At 34.2% G+C, this 13901-nt stretch overlaps 1 protein-coding gene across 2 annotated transcripts; it reads left to right on the top strand.

Moving 5' to 3' along the window:
* The first annotated feature begins 598 nt into the window (after window positions 1–598).
* Window positions 599–13898, top strand: KLRF2 (killer cell lectin like receptor F2). Of its 2 annotated transcripts, XM_059186159.1 has the most exons (6): window positions 599–736; window positions 4046–4144; window positions 7407–7460; window positions 10957–11105; window positions 11361–11476; window positions 13732–13898. In XM_059186159.1, the coding sequence occupies exons 1-6, from the start codon at window positions 667–669 to the stop codon at window positions 13847–13849; spliced, it is 606 nt and encodes a 201-aa protein (XP_059042142.1). In that variant the 5' UTR covers window positions 599–666; the 3' UTR covers window positions 13850–13898. The 2 variants fall into 2 exon arrangements, with proteins under 2 accessions (XP_059042142.1, XP_059042143.1); XM_059186160.1 differs by lacking the exon at window positions 4046–4144 and having other exon boundaries at window positions 605–736.
* Window positions 13899–13901: the final 3 nt, after the last annotated feature.

Raw genomic sequence — 13901 nt, 5'->3', positions numbered from 1 at the left:
CATAAAAGTAACTACCACACTTACAGAAGGAAAAAAATCTCTCTGCCAGGAATTTTTCTGAAAAAAAATTCTTGAAAAGTTACTATGTTCATAGTGACTCTTGCTCTCACCAATTTGAGACTTACTATTATTTTCTTGTTTTGCCTCATACAAGCATTTTTCTCTAGACTCTATTAGTCAGACATGCCCCCAAATAGCAAAATGGGTATTTAAATTTTTTTAGTTTAAAATTTTTATTCTTAGCTAGCTAGACACTGTTCTCTCATTTGTTTGGCATGTATTTGGCTTATTTCATTTTCTTCTTTTAATAGAATATAAAGGACATGAGCGTAGAAAGTATTTTTATCTTTTTCACTATTATGTTCTTAAATACACTGCAGGTAGCTGACTGGTACATGATAAATGCATAATAAATATCTGTTGAAGAAATAGAATAATATGGCCACCTTTACCTTGAGGATACAGAAGTTTAGCCAGAAATTAACATGGCTATATATTTGTATTTTACCAATGCATCCTGTGTGGTTTTAACTGCCCACATCTGAGTAAATTTTGAGTATTTTTGGACTTCCTTTCAGCTTTTGGTACATTATGCCTTGGAGAAATACCTAAGGCTAACACTATTCTCCATTTTCTTTATACTGTTTTCTGGGTAATATCACATAGATGGAAAATGAAGATGGCTATATGGTATTGGATTACAGGAATATTTTAAAATCCAGACAGAGGCCTAAAGGTAGGAATATTATCTTCCTTCATTCTGACTCCAGCTTGAAATTGCATTACTCTCTTAAGAAGATTATTATCTTTGAATATTTAAAAGAGTTAAAATTAACTACATTCTGGGACTTTAAAAAATTCATACATTGTCTAAGATAGGTTATTTAGACTCACAAAAACTTGAAAAATGCAGTATTTTTGCAGCCACGTGAAATGCTAATACAATGATGTGTAATCCCCTCAATATTATAGCATAAGAAAAAAAGTGTAACTTTCAAGTAAAAGGTCAAAAATAGTATTTTAAAAGAGATTATTCATCTTATAAAATACAAGATTTTTAGGAGCGATTATTTGGGAATGATATTGACATGAAGATACCTGCCACACAGGGAAGGTAAAAATATGCTAATGGTGGGAGTAGCAGTGGTTCTAGAGTATTCTACAGCATAAAAATCATTTTCATGTATACAGATTGTACTTTTTATTCTTCACAAAAGATCCATATGATTGGCAGAATAGTCTATTGGAAATGAGAGAAGGACAAACTAAAACTAATCTTCACTACTTAGAGCTGCTGCTATATTTGTGTTTATACACAAATATAGACACTGCTATATTTTATCTGTGTTTGTGTGTTTTCAGATCTGTCCCAGGTTCTGTAGAAATGTTTAATCAACAATAATATACTGATGTCTAAATTCACTCTGTCTGCAATAAATTTGTAAAGCAATCCTGTTGAAATAGCCATGATCTGAGCTGGGATGACATGGGCCAGGAATCTGAAATTGCTGATCACAGATTGCAGCTCTGCCATCTGGACTCTTGCTGAACCTCTTCATGTACTATTTGTTTCCAAATATCAAGAAGCAAACACACCTTTTTTAATTAGTAACTTAGACTGATGTAGTAAAAAGCTGACCATTGGAGTCGAAGTGGCTAAATTGTATTTTAAGCCCTGCAGATGAAATGGGTGGCCTTGAGGAAATCTTTTTTTCTTCTTAAATCTCATAATTTTTACTTATAATAAAGCCAACCTCACTTGTGGTTGTTTATGTAGATGTTAAACTAAATTATTAATGACTTTTTCTGTGATTTCTAAACCACCTTATAATAAAGTGAATAAAAATATATAAAGTCTGAGTATATGTACATAAAATATGAAGTAAACATCCATTTAAATTATGAGAGAAAGAAGGACAGGACTAGAAACATGAATTAGGCCTGCAACTAAGCAAAAGTATGTAATTCAGCATGTTCGTGCTTGTTATAAATTTGTTTCTAAGCTTCTCTGTTTTGATGAGTAAGGGAAACATTGCCAGTTTTTCAGCTGCGTCGAAGTTGCATCCATGCTTAAGACAAATATGAATTAATCTTGACACTGAATCCAAAAAGAAAATCTTCCCATTAGAAAGCAGATATAGATAATCCAATGGTGATCTTGCAGGAGTTATAACAGGTTTCACAGAGTGACTTCTTAATATTACTTCATTTAGGCCAATAGCAATTTCAGAATTGCCCAGGGCAATGCACTCCACGTACACAGCTCTCTGTTCACTTGACTTTATATATATATGCATATTTTGGTTTATATTAAAAATTACTGATTTTTAATTTATAGCTATAATATTATTTTGGAATGAGTTTAACATTTCCCTTTCTAGCAAATATGGAATCAGCAAACTGCAGATCTGTATGCCTAGGTTTGGTGTCTCTCATAAAACTGCAGAAATGTATTTTGAGGATTATCAGCTAAAGTGGAGTTCTTTTCACTTCTGCTTAAGCAGAAGGAATACCTATAGGCAAGGCAAAAAAAAAAAAAAAGCAAAACTTATTTTGGATTTATTCTGTAATACAGACAATTGGTTGGTAAATTTCAAAGGCTTTACTACATACAGGACATTCTATGAGTGTATACTATACATAAAATCAGATGCATTAAGACCATAAAATGAGGGACGCCTGGGTGGCTCAGTTGGTTAAGCAGCTGCCTTTGGCTCAGGTCATGATCCCAGTGTCCTGGGATCGAGTCCCACATCGTGTTCCTTGCTCAGCTGGGAGCCTGCTTCTCCCTCTGCCTCTGCCTGCCACTCTGCCTGTGCTCACTTTCTCTGACAAAAACAAAACAAAACAAAACAAAAAACAAAAAACAAAACAAAAAAACAAACAAAAAAAAACAAAAACAAAAATAAACTATAAAATGAAAGTAAAACATACACATGAAAACAGCACTTCTTATTATGACTTAGAAGATAAATTATTTGTGAAATGCATAACCAAGGTTTGATATTAAGAGCTTGTTTATTTATAAGCTAATAAAAACTAGGGAATAATTATCTGAATATCAGATTATTTGACTTTCTCTTTGGCCACCAGGATGACAAATTGGCTGGAATGGCTGGATTGTATCCAACTTATTAAAAAATGCTCAGATGTAGAAGCAAATACATACAATCGAAAGAGAAAAATAATATATTTATAGACCTGTTCAATGTCTTTGGATGCTTCCTGTTTCCTCCTCTGTGAGATCATTCCTGCCAACTCTGATCCAAGAAGAGTACTATGGCATAAATTCTATATAATTCTATATGAGCACCATTAATCAGAGATCTATGATACTTAGATTGACACTGATTCCTGTCCAAAAACTCAAGCCAGGAAAATACAATATATCATATATAAAAGTGAAATAACATGATGACTATTACCAGTTTAGTGATTGGTACATAATAGAACTTCGATAAATGTATTTTTCCTTCTTTAATTTCTAACAGTGGATCATTAAAATAAGTAACACATATAACATATATGCACTTGGCAATGAACAATTCAAAAATAATGTTAGGTAAAACAATTCCATTTATCTAGAATTATTGTATGTAGAATTATTCTATATATTATACATTTATATAATATGTTTATATTATATAATATATAGTATTGTATAAAGACAATATAACATATATATTTCTATTATATTTTATATATTAATGTAAATACATATAATATATAACACTCTACATTATTCATAAAGTATTTACACTATATATAATACATATATAATTTAATATCATTTTTAAGTCATCAAAAACATCACCAAATAATTAACAAAGCAAGGCAATGACAATCCAACCCAACATATTAAATAACAGTAGCATCTCTTTGATTTTGGACTGTAACTGCATTGCATTTTCAAATTTTCAATTAGTCAAATTTTAGTGTCATATGAACATGATTATCTTTGTAATAAAAATAAACAGGGGAAATGTTTACGAAGTGAATACTCAAGTGAGCTCTAAAAGTCACCAAAAAATTCTCAATATTTCAGATTTCTCCCTGTATCCACGATATCATTGTCTTATGCTAGTATTTGGCTGTATTGGGTTCCTTATTTTCATGATCACACTGATTTGCCTGAACTTTTGGGGTAAGTATGGAGTTTTTATTTACTTTTGCGCTTTTAGGACATAAATATTGATTTTTACTTCTTCTTTTTAAAAAAAGATTTGTTTATTTCGGAGAGAGATAGAGAAAGAGAGCCGACGCACAAGTGGAGAGAGGGGCAAAGGGCTAGGAAGAAAGAGAATCTCAAGCAGACTGCCCACTTAGTGGGAGCTTAAAGGGGACTTGATCTTGCCATTCTGAGATCACAACCTGAGCCAAAAGCAAGAGTTGGACTCCTAACCAACTGACCACCCAGGCTCCCTGATTTTTAATTCTTCTTAATATTAAGATCAACTCCACATTGTGGTCCCAAATTGATAAATTAAACTGATCAGCTGTATATGTTATATTTAAAATTATTTGAAATTTAAGAAAAATTAAGAAACAATCAAATATAAAATTAACATTTATTCAACATCTTTTCTTAGGAAGAGGCTCCACTGAAAATTTGACTTATTTTATGAAACATTGGTGATACAGTTTTAGAAAAAGAGTATGTGTTCATTGGTACTATTTTCAGAGATAATGATTTAAATGTAACAATGTAGTGGTTAAAAAATACAAAGGACCTGTTGAAAACCATTTTAAATGTACTTCTGCACCTTTCCCCCTCCCCCTGAAGTGATATTTATTGTACATAATCTATAGTTGTTCTTTTGGAAACAACTAGACCATTTCATGGATTTCTGTAATTTTCTGCTTTTCTCTTGAAAGAGTCATTCTTTAAAATGTAGGGCTAACATGGGTTCTGTTTTATATATAATACTGTCATGGAAACATAAACTCTGGTGGTCTTTGATGAGATCTAAAATAAATGAGTCCCAAGGCACTCTCTCTGAGGGAGACAAAGACCTAAAGGGTTTATTTTTGTATTGGGCAAGAAAAGTTTGTTTTTGTCTTTTTCCAATACACCAGGGGAAAATATCAGGTATTTCTAAGACTAAATAAATACTCTATTCAATGTAATTTTTCTGTACTTGGCACAGCATTTTGGCTGGGAAGTTGTCAACCAATCATATCCTTCGAATATGTTCAGCTTTTACTTGAAATCAAACTCTAATAATATGAAATTCTCCACCTATTTAACAATCAATATTAGGTGACTAATATTAGTTTTCATGAATCCATCTAAGTAAGCATTATTGTCTGTTAACCAGAGATTCTGGGAAGTTGAACATATCTAATAATTATTATGTATTTTTAAAGCCCTTAAATTTCAGGACAAATGGCTTCTTGTTAGTCATTAAATATGGTATGTACAAGTTACCATTGACCTCTTGTGACTCAGTTCTCTTTTCTGTAATACATAAGTGATAAAATAAATAATTGGTGCAATAATCATTGCTTTAGAGAAAGATGCTATTGAGAAGAAATCAATAAAATTTGACACATTGATGAAATATTAATAGAGACAATATTTTTTCCTAGTGATATTATTTTAACAAATTAGTAACAATTTCAATATTTGTGTTTCTATTAAGTTTGTGCTTACACTTTGACCAGTTTGAAAATATTTTCCATGGCTTCCAGTTCCAAACAAAATATTGACTATAAATGTTTACATTTGTTCTCTCCTAAGATTCTGGATTAGACCAGTAAAAGGTATCAAAATTAGAATAAGTTAATAAGAGCACAGAACATGGAAAGGCTAGAAAATTGGAAAGGAAATGAGAAGCAGAGGGGATAATGCTCTCAATCAATGAAGAGAATGGCACTGTAGAGAAAGTACAGCAACAGCACAATGCGAATGAAACTACTTCTCATGACAAAACCAGGAAGGAGTCTTTTGTCAGGGAGGAGAGTATAGATTATAAGGAAAAATCTAAAGAAAAGTAATTAGCTGGAAGACCTTCTAAGGAATGCTCTTTTAGATTGTTGTCTTGACAACCGCTTACTCCACTCACATAGTAGCATTTGCCACTATATCGTGCCAAAATAAAAAACAAAAACAAAAACAAATTCTTGTAAAACAATGACATACACAACTAGAACAAGCTAGGGCTCTTCACTTAGAGAGTGGTGGTTGGTGCAATAGGCATGTGCCCCCTTATTTTGGTTCTGGAGTGGGAGGGGGAAGTAATGTAGTGGTTTACTGTATAGCTTAGCTATTTCCTGTGGGTTTTTTTTTTTTTTCTGTCTAAAAATTCACAGTAGCTAATAACATATCCTAGAGTGAGGAGAAAATTATCAAGAAAAAAAATCAATAAATATAAGAAATCTGAGACAAGACCACAAAATATTGTCCATCCCGAAAGATAATGTCTAATAAATTCCCAGAAGAATAGAATAGGAGGAAAAAGTAGATTTGAAATAATAATAATAATTTTCAAGGAGGAAAAAACAAACCCCAAACCATGAGTTTCCAGCTTAAACGAGCCTACCAAATTTAGAATAGGATATGTAAATAGATATAGATAGAAGACAGATAGATGGATAGCTATAAATAGTAGATGATAGATAGATAGATGATAGATAGATAATGAGGTTGAGAGAGAAATCCTTATCATATTTCAGGACACCAAGGGTAAAGATATGATCTTAAAAGTTTACATAAAGAATTAGTTTTCTCCCCAAAGAGAAACAAATTGGCATCTTTTTTTTTTTTTTTTGGCATCAAATTTTTAAATGTACATACAAGGACACAACTGTAGTAATGCCTTTAAACTTATAAGCAAATCTGAACTTAAGTTTAAGACAAGAGTAATCAAGTAATAAAAAATTTCCAAGCAATAAAACAGGCTTGTATGTGAGTGTGTGTGCTGATTTTAGATAGAATGAAGCTAGCACAAGAATGTAATAAAAAGACATTTCAGGTTATCAGCTCTTCTACGTTCCTGGAAAGCAATGATTTCAGTCTATATGAAAAACAATCTATAAGTAATGCTGTAAGATGCTAAAGGAACTTGATATAGTAAAAAGGAGTTTGGGGTGGCAGGTCTCGACCAAGAAGAAATAACAATAATTTAAAAGTTCAGCTGGAAAAAGAAAATAGTATATAAAAAAGTTATACACATGAAGTTCAAGAATGCACACAGTAGTTAGATTGTGATCAGTGACTAAAAGAGTAAAAAGTAGATATGATAAAAGTGGCTAATTCTGGGGAAAGAGAAGAGTAGAAGCTGAGTATAAGAGAGAGACTTCAAATTTTTATTTGACTTTGTTTTGTGCTAGCATTTTTATCCTCGCATACCTAGATTGCTATACATTTTCAAATGTTTCTCATTATATTTTTTTCTTTACACTAGGTACAGATAAAAGAATGGATTTCTCCCAGAAAGTAAATATCAGCCGTCTAGCAGGTAAGGTTTGTTTTTGTTTGTAACATGCTGCCCTATGTTTGAATGAAGAGATTCCAAGTCATTAAACATGACTTTTCTAAACTTTCAAATAGGGATATAATACCCCAACTACAGAATATTTAATATAGATTAAATCAATGGTGGTGGGGGCGCCTGGGTGGCTCAGTGGGTTAAAGCCTCTGCCTTCGGCTCAGGTCGTGATCCTGGGGTCGTGGGACCGAGCCCCGCATCAGGCTCTCTGCTCATCAGGGAGCCTGCTTCCTTTCCTCTCTCTCTGCCTGCCTCTCTGCCTGCCTGTGATTTCTGTCAAAATAAATAAAATCTTTAAAAAAAAAATTGATGGTGGTGGTTAATTTTAATTTCAACTCAGCTAGGCCACACCCAGTACTCAGATATTTGAACAAATACTGGTCTAGATTTTGCTGTAAAATTAGGTTTTAGATGACATTTACATCAGTGGATTCTGAGTTGAGCAGACTACCTTCCATACTGTGGGTGGGCCTTGCCTGATCAACTGAAGGCCTTTAGAGAAAAATATACTAAGGTTCCCAAAGGAAGAGGGAATTGGGCCTTATACTGTATATAAGACTGCTCTTATACCCAAACTGCAATATCACCTCTTCCCTGGGTCTCCAGCTTACCAGCCTGAAATGCACATTAGATAATAAAATAAAGTAAGTAGAGACTTATGTAAGTCTCTACATAAGTAGAGACTTATGTAATAAATCTCCATGTACCTTTCAAATCTCATCAGAATTTGTCAGTATATAATCAGTATTAATTATATCTCCCCCACATTACTCTCCCAAACCAGATTACATTAGCAATGATCAGATATCATGCCATTTAACATCTAAATATATCTGCATGTAATTCTTACAGTTAAGGGCTCCTTTTGCTTAACACAAACACAACACCATTATATATCCTGTACTGGTTTTCTCTGAATGTGTAACAAATTACCACACACTTAGCAGTTTAAGATAATTATTTATTACCTCAAGTTTTCCATGGGTTGGGAGTTTGGGCACAGCTGAACTCGGTCTTCTATTCAGGGTATCATAGGCTATAATTTAGATGTTGACAAGATCACACATGTTTCTGAACCTGACATTCCTCTTGCAAGCTCATGTGGTGGTTGGTACAATTCAGCTACTTATAGTTGTAGGACTGAAGTCATTGATTCTTGCCGCCTGTTATCCAGGGCAACTCTAGTCTTACATAGGACCCCTGCATTTCCTTGCCATGTGTCACTCTTGTATATCCTCTCAAGACATGAAAGCCCAATTCTTAAAAGAAAATGGGAACTTTCTTTCTCTTTAAAAATGGCCTAGGCCCATTCTTAACATCTTGTATCTCATTAAATCAGGCCCACCAGGGGAATCTCTTCATTTATTCAAAATTGACTGACTTCACACCCTTCCCTAGTCTTCAAAATCTTATCTTGCCATCATGTATAATTTAATCATGGGAGTGATAGTCCATCATATTCGCAGGTCTGACTCACACCAAAAGAAAGGGGATTTCACACACTTTCCGGATTTTTCTGCTCAGATGTCCATGGTGTCATTTAACATGTTCTTCTATCTTATAAAGTAGTTTTAAGGGGCGCCTGGGTGGCTCAGTTGGTTAAAGCCTCTGCTTTCGGCTTTGGTCATGATCCCAGTGTCCTGGGATCGAGTCCCACATCGGGCTCTCTGCTCAGCAGGGAGCTTGCTTCCCCCTCTCTCTCTCTGCCTCTCTGCCTACTTGTGATCTCTGTCAAATAAATAAATAAAATCTTAAAAAAAAAATAAAGTAGTTTTAAAAACTAAATATGTTAGGTGCTTAGAAAATCACCCACTGTAGTGGGTGTGTGTTTGTTGTTGTTATTATATAAAGTATCTGAGACAGGAATGGGTACAAAGTGTTGCTTAATATATGTGTGTGTGTTTTAAGATTTTATTTATTTATTTGTCACAGAGAGAGAGAGAGAGAGGGAAAGAGAACACAAGCAGGGGGAGCAGCAGGCAGAGGGAGAGCCAGGCTTTTTGCTTGGCAAGGAGCCCAATATGGGACTTGATTCTAGGACCTTGGGATCATGACCTGAGCCAAATGCAAATCCTTAACTGACTGAGCCATCCAGGCATCCCCCTTGATAAATGTTTTATTCCATTTTCATCCCCCAGGATATTTCTTCTTATTTTTAAAAATGGCACTTGAACCTGAGTTCATAGTAGTAAATCCTTTGGGCAATTAGTATCCACATTTTGCATCTTTTTTTTTTTTTTTGGTATTACACTAATCATTTAGGGAATTTTTAGTGTGTTTTGCAACTTTACAACTATACTTCATTGACCACTCTATCAATAGCCACAGAAGGAGTCCGAATGACTCCTTCTCAAAAATAATACACAGCTCCTTTCAAATCATAAATTGAGAGGTATTATTTGAGGTTATCTTATACTTTTTAACACACAACTATGTACTGGTAGAACTGAGATTAGGCTTATCCTGAGTCTACAAGTATTTTGCAAAATTACCGTTATTCAGGATTGGCAATGTTTGCCCAGCACAGAATGTATTAATGAGTTAAGAATATATATGAAGTTTTATATATTGAAAATTATTCCTTGATAGTCTTCTTCAGGTCATATGTACTGATGTTACTTTTATTTTCCATCTTACCTGGACATATTAATTCAATTTCCTAAAATAGATTTTTACAAATATTTAGGCTCATAAATAACAGACTAAAATATTAGCAATAAAAATATGGCATGCTTTAACTTATGGATATTTAATTCAATCATTCAACAATTAAAAACCATAATCAAAGTGCTATATGATTGGAAACTCAAAGATGAATATGACAGTCTCCTAACAACCTTCCAGTCTGGTAAAAGATAAGGAGATGTTCACATATGACCAGGACATGGGCAATATACACTTGTTGCTAAAGGACACTGAACTGTTATGAGTCTAGAGGCAACAGAAATTATGACCAGTTAAAGACTTTGTTTTTGAGATGGAAGTACAATTGAGCAGTAAAATTTAAGTTTAATTTAGATGAAGAAGAAGAAGGAAGGGAAGGCTATTCAAGTCTAAGACCATGTGAACGAAAAGCATAGGAGGATCAAAGTATCCAACACAATAATGTAAGTAATGCTAATGGTAAGTAATCTCACAGAAATGAAATAGAGGTTGTAAGGACAACCCCAAGAAAAGGAATTAGGCCAGGCAGTAGAGAGATTTAAGCAGTAGGTTCTTACTTGTGTTAATTATAAATGATCAAAAATATTAAATATCTGTTTCCTTTAATTATGGGACTCAGAATTCACATGTTTTTTTCTCCCCAACTCCTCACCCAAAATCCTACCTCCATGCCAGAAATATACATATTAATGAGTTAATATCATTCCTGTTCTGCCAGTGGAGCAGCCTTTTCATCACATATGGTATTATTCACACTTTATTGATTGTAAAATCTAATTTTTTTTCCTACATTTTCCTTCAGGAAATAATTATTTGTGCCCAAAAGACTGGCTACTGAACCAAGAGAAATGCTACAAGTTTTCAATTTCTTCTAAAACTTGGAATGAGAGTCAACACGATTGTGCAAATCTACAGGCACATTTACCAGTGATCCAAACTCTGAATGAGCTGGTGAGGAATCAAATACAGGATCTAAGTACCAAGGAAGAATTGCTGGGTGCAATTCTAAGAAGTGTGGGTGGCTTAAGTATTGTTTTTGAACATTCATTAATCATAATGTAATTACCATTTTTTTTAAAACCTATTCATTATGAAAGAAATGGTTGTTTACCATTCTATCAATGCCTGTCATACTGTCTTATTCTATAGAGGGCATGGAATTTTTAAAAAATAAATTAATAAATGAATATACCAATTCCTTGATAGGAGTTCATACAGGAGACTTTAAAACCTGGAAATCCTGGTTGGATTGGACTACATAGTACATCCCCAGGAAAACAATGGATGTGGATAAACAAACAACTTTTTGTGGAACAAAATGAGTAAGTAGTTATTTGAGGGGGAAGAATGGCAGCTGTGATGTTGTTTTACTGAAAGAAAGATATTTTTAATAAGCTTCCATGCTTTCTAGTCTTGTTATCTTTCTTCCTCCTTTCTTTTCTTTCTATCTGCTCCTCCTTTTCCTTCCCTATTTCTCTTTTTCAGAATTTTCTCTTTCTTTGTTTTCCTTCCTTATTCACTAATGATGAGAAGGAGGGCGAGAAAGTGCTCATATCTGGAGATTTTAATGGACGAGAAATGGTAACATCTTTATAATTTTTAAGTACACTCAGATCTCATTAAAATAATTTTCAGCAACTATATTCTATATAGGAAATGCAAAGATAAAATTCCCCTATAAATAAAAGCATCTGGAATGTGTAAAAACATCTCTTGAGCTAAACTCAGAAAGCACGAGTTTGAAATTTTGCCCTTAGAATATTCTCCTAAACTTGGGGCCCTGGGTCGCTCAGTCAGTTAAGCAGCCAACTCTTGATTCACCTCAGGTCATGATCTTGAAGTTGTGAGATTGAGCCCGTGTTGGGCTTGGTGCTCAGTGGGAAGTCTGCTTGGGATTCCCTTCCACCCACTCCCTCTACCCCTCCTACCTCTCTCTTTCTCTGAAATTTATAAATATTTTTAAAAAGAATATTCTCCTAAATTTGTTGATATCAATTTCTTTATCTATGTGATAAATAATAATGAAGCTTTCCTCACAATGTTCTTGTGTAAACAACATAAGGTAATACATGTAAGAGTGTTTTAAAATTCTTAGGGGTCACATACATTTACAGGTTCTCCTCTGTGTCCGTGTTTTCTTTAAACATCACTGGAGCACCTGACCTGTGGCAGGTTTAAAGCAAAGGCCATGGAATGATAGTCCATCTCAGTCTCGATATTTATCTGCTTCTAGATACTTCCATTCTCCAGATTTTATCATCTTTCATGCACATAAAACTAAAGTGTGAAGTGGTATTCATTCTTTGGCCCTACTTTGATAGCAATCTTGGGCAAAAATTAGTAAGGAACACCTAGGCTCCCCCCAACCTTTGGATATCCAACATATTGTTAAGGTAGATTATCTCTTTGAAAAAGCTTTCATTTGATTATTTTAGGAAAAAATGATATTGCAGCTGGTTGTAATAGTGTTTGGTTTTTATATTTAAATAGTAGTCAGCCTTCAGCTCAGGTCATGATCCCAGGGTCGTGGGATCAAGCCATGCATTGGGCTCCCTGCCTGCTTGGTGGGGATCCTGCTTCTCCCTCTCCTTCTACTGCTCCCCCTGCTGTGCTCTCTTGCTCTGTCAAATAAATAAATAAAATACTAAAAAAAAAAAAAAAATAGTAGTCAGCAACTGGAAAGAATAGTTAAAGGATAGCTCTCTCCAAAAATATTCTCTTCACATATTTCCCTCATCATATTATTGAAGTTAATGAAGAATTTAAGTCATCTATATAGTTTTTTACTTTAACTTAAAAAAAAAATTGTCTCCCTGGGTTATTGCTTTGCAACTCTCATTAGTATATCTATTACTATGCAGTATTTACCAAAAACTTATATTTTAGAGGTGCCTGGGTGGTTTAGGAGATTGAGTATCTGACTCTTGGTTTCAGTTTAGGTCATAATCTCAGGGTCATGAGATGGATGTGTCCCCACCCTCCATCAGGCTCTGCGCTGGGTATGGAGTCTGCTTAAGATTGCCCCCCTCTCTCTCTGCTCTCCTCTCTCTCCCTCTCTAAAAAAATTTAAACAGAGAGAAAACTTTAATTTTAATATCTAATCAACTTTTATAGAAAATTATTTTGCTGTGTGAAGAATGAATAGATGGGAAAAATAAAAACTGATACTGAAGTTCAGTCAGAAGTATGTGACCAAAGATAAGGGAGAGGCAGTAGCAGCCTGGGCCAATAGTGAATGGATATAAGGACCAGTCTAGTATTCTAGGTAGAATACTAGAACTTGCTGATACATGCAATTCAAGGGTTGAGAGGGAAGGAAGAGACAGGGATGCTTCTAGTCTTCAGGCTGGAGCTTCTGTGGCAATCAATGTTCCTCAGATAAGAGAGACATTATGGGGGGAGGGTACGGAGGGCAAGCAAATCAAGTGTGCCCAAATGCAGTCATTTACAACAAAAGAAGAGTCTGTTCTGGAACCTATGCAACATTTTGGTTGCTGAACAATTACCTGCACAAGTTTGGCTGGAAACTTTAAGAAACATAAAATAAATGCTCTAATGTCTATACTTTATCTCCTAGTTTTCTCATGATTGGACCAACGGATCACGAGAGCTGTGCTGTCGTAACAGGAAAGCAGGTATATTCTGAAGACTGTAACTCCAAATTTAATGGCATTTGCCAAAGAGATGCTGTCTGAACAACGAAAACAAATCTGTGCATTTAAATAAAGATTTGGATTAAATTTATGT

Source organism: Mustela lutreola, chromosome 8, assembly GCF_030435805.1.
Source record: "Mustela lutreola isolate mMusLut2 chromosome 8, mMusLut2.pri, whole genome shotgun sequence".
NCBI classification, from domain to species: domain Eukaryota; kingdom Metazoa; phylum Chordata; class Mammalia; order Carnivora; family Mustelidae; genus Mustela; species Mustela lutreola.
This window is presented reverse-complemented; position numbering and strand designations above follow the sequence as displayed.

Coding starts and splice junctions, on each gene's coding strand:
- KLRF2 (XM_059186159.1), top strand. CDS start 667: ATGGAAAATGAAGATGGCTATATGGTATTGGATTACAGGAATATTTTA. Junction 737..4,045: donor ATCCAGACAGAGGCCTAAAG/GTAGGAATATTA, acceptor TCAATATTTCAG/ATTTCTCCCTGTATCCACGA. Junction 11,106..11,360: donor TCCAAACTCTGAATGAGCTG/GTGAGGAATCAA, acceptor ATTCCTTGATAG/GAGTTCATACAGGAGACTTT.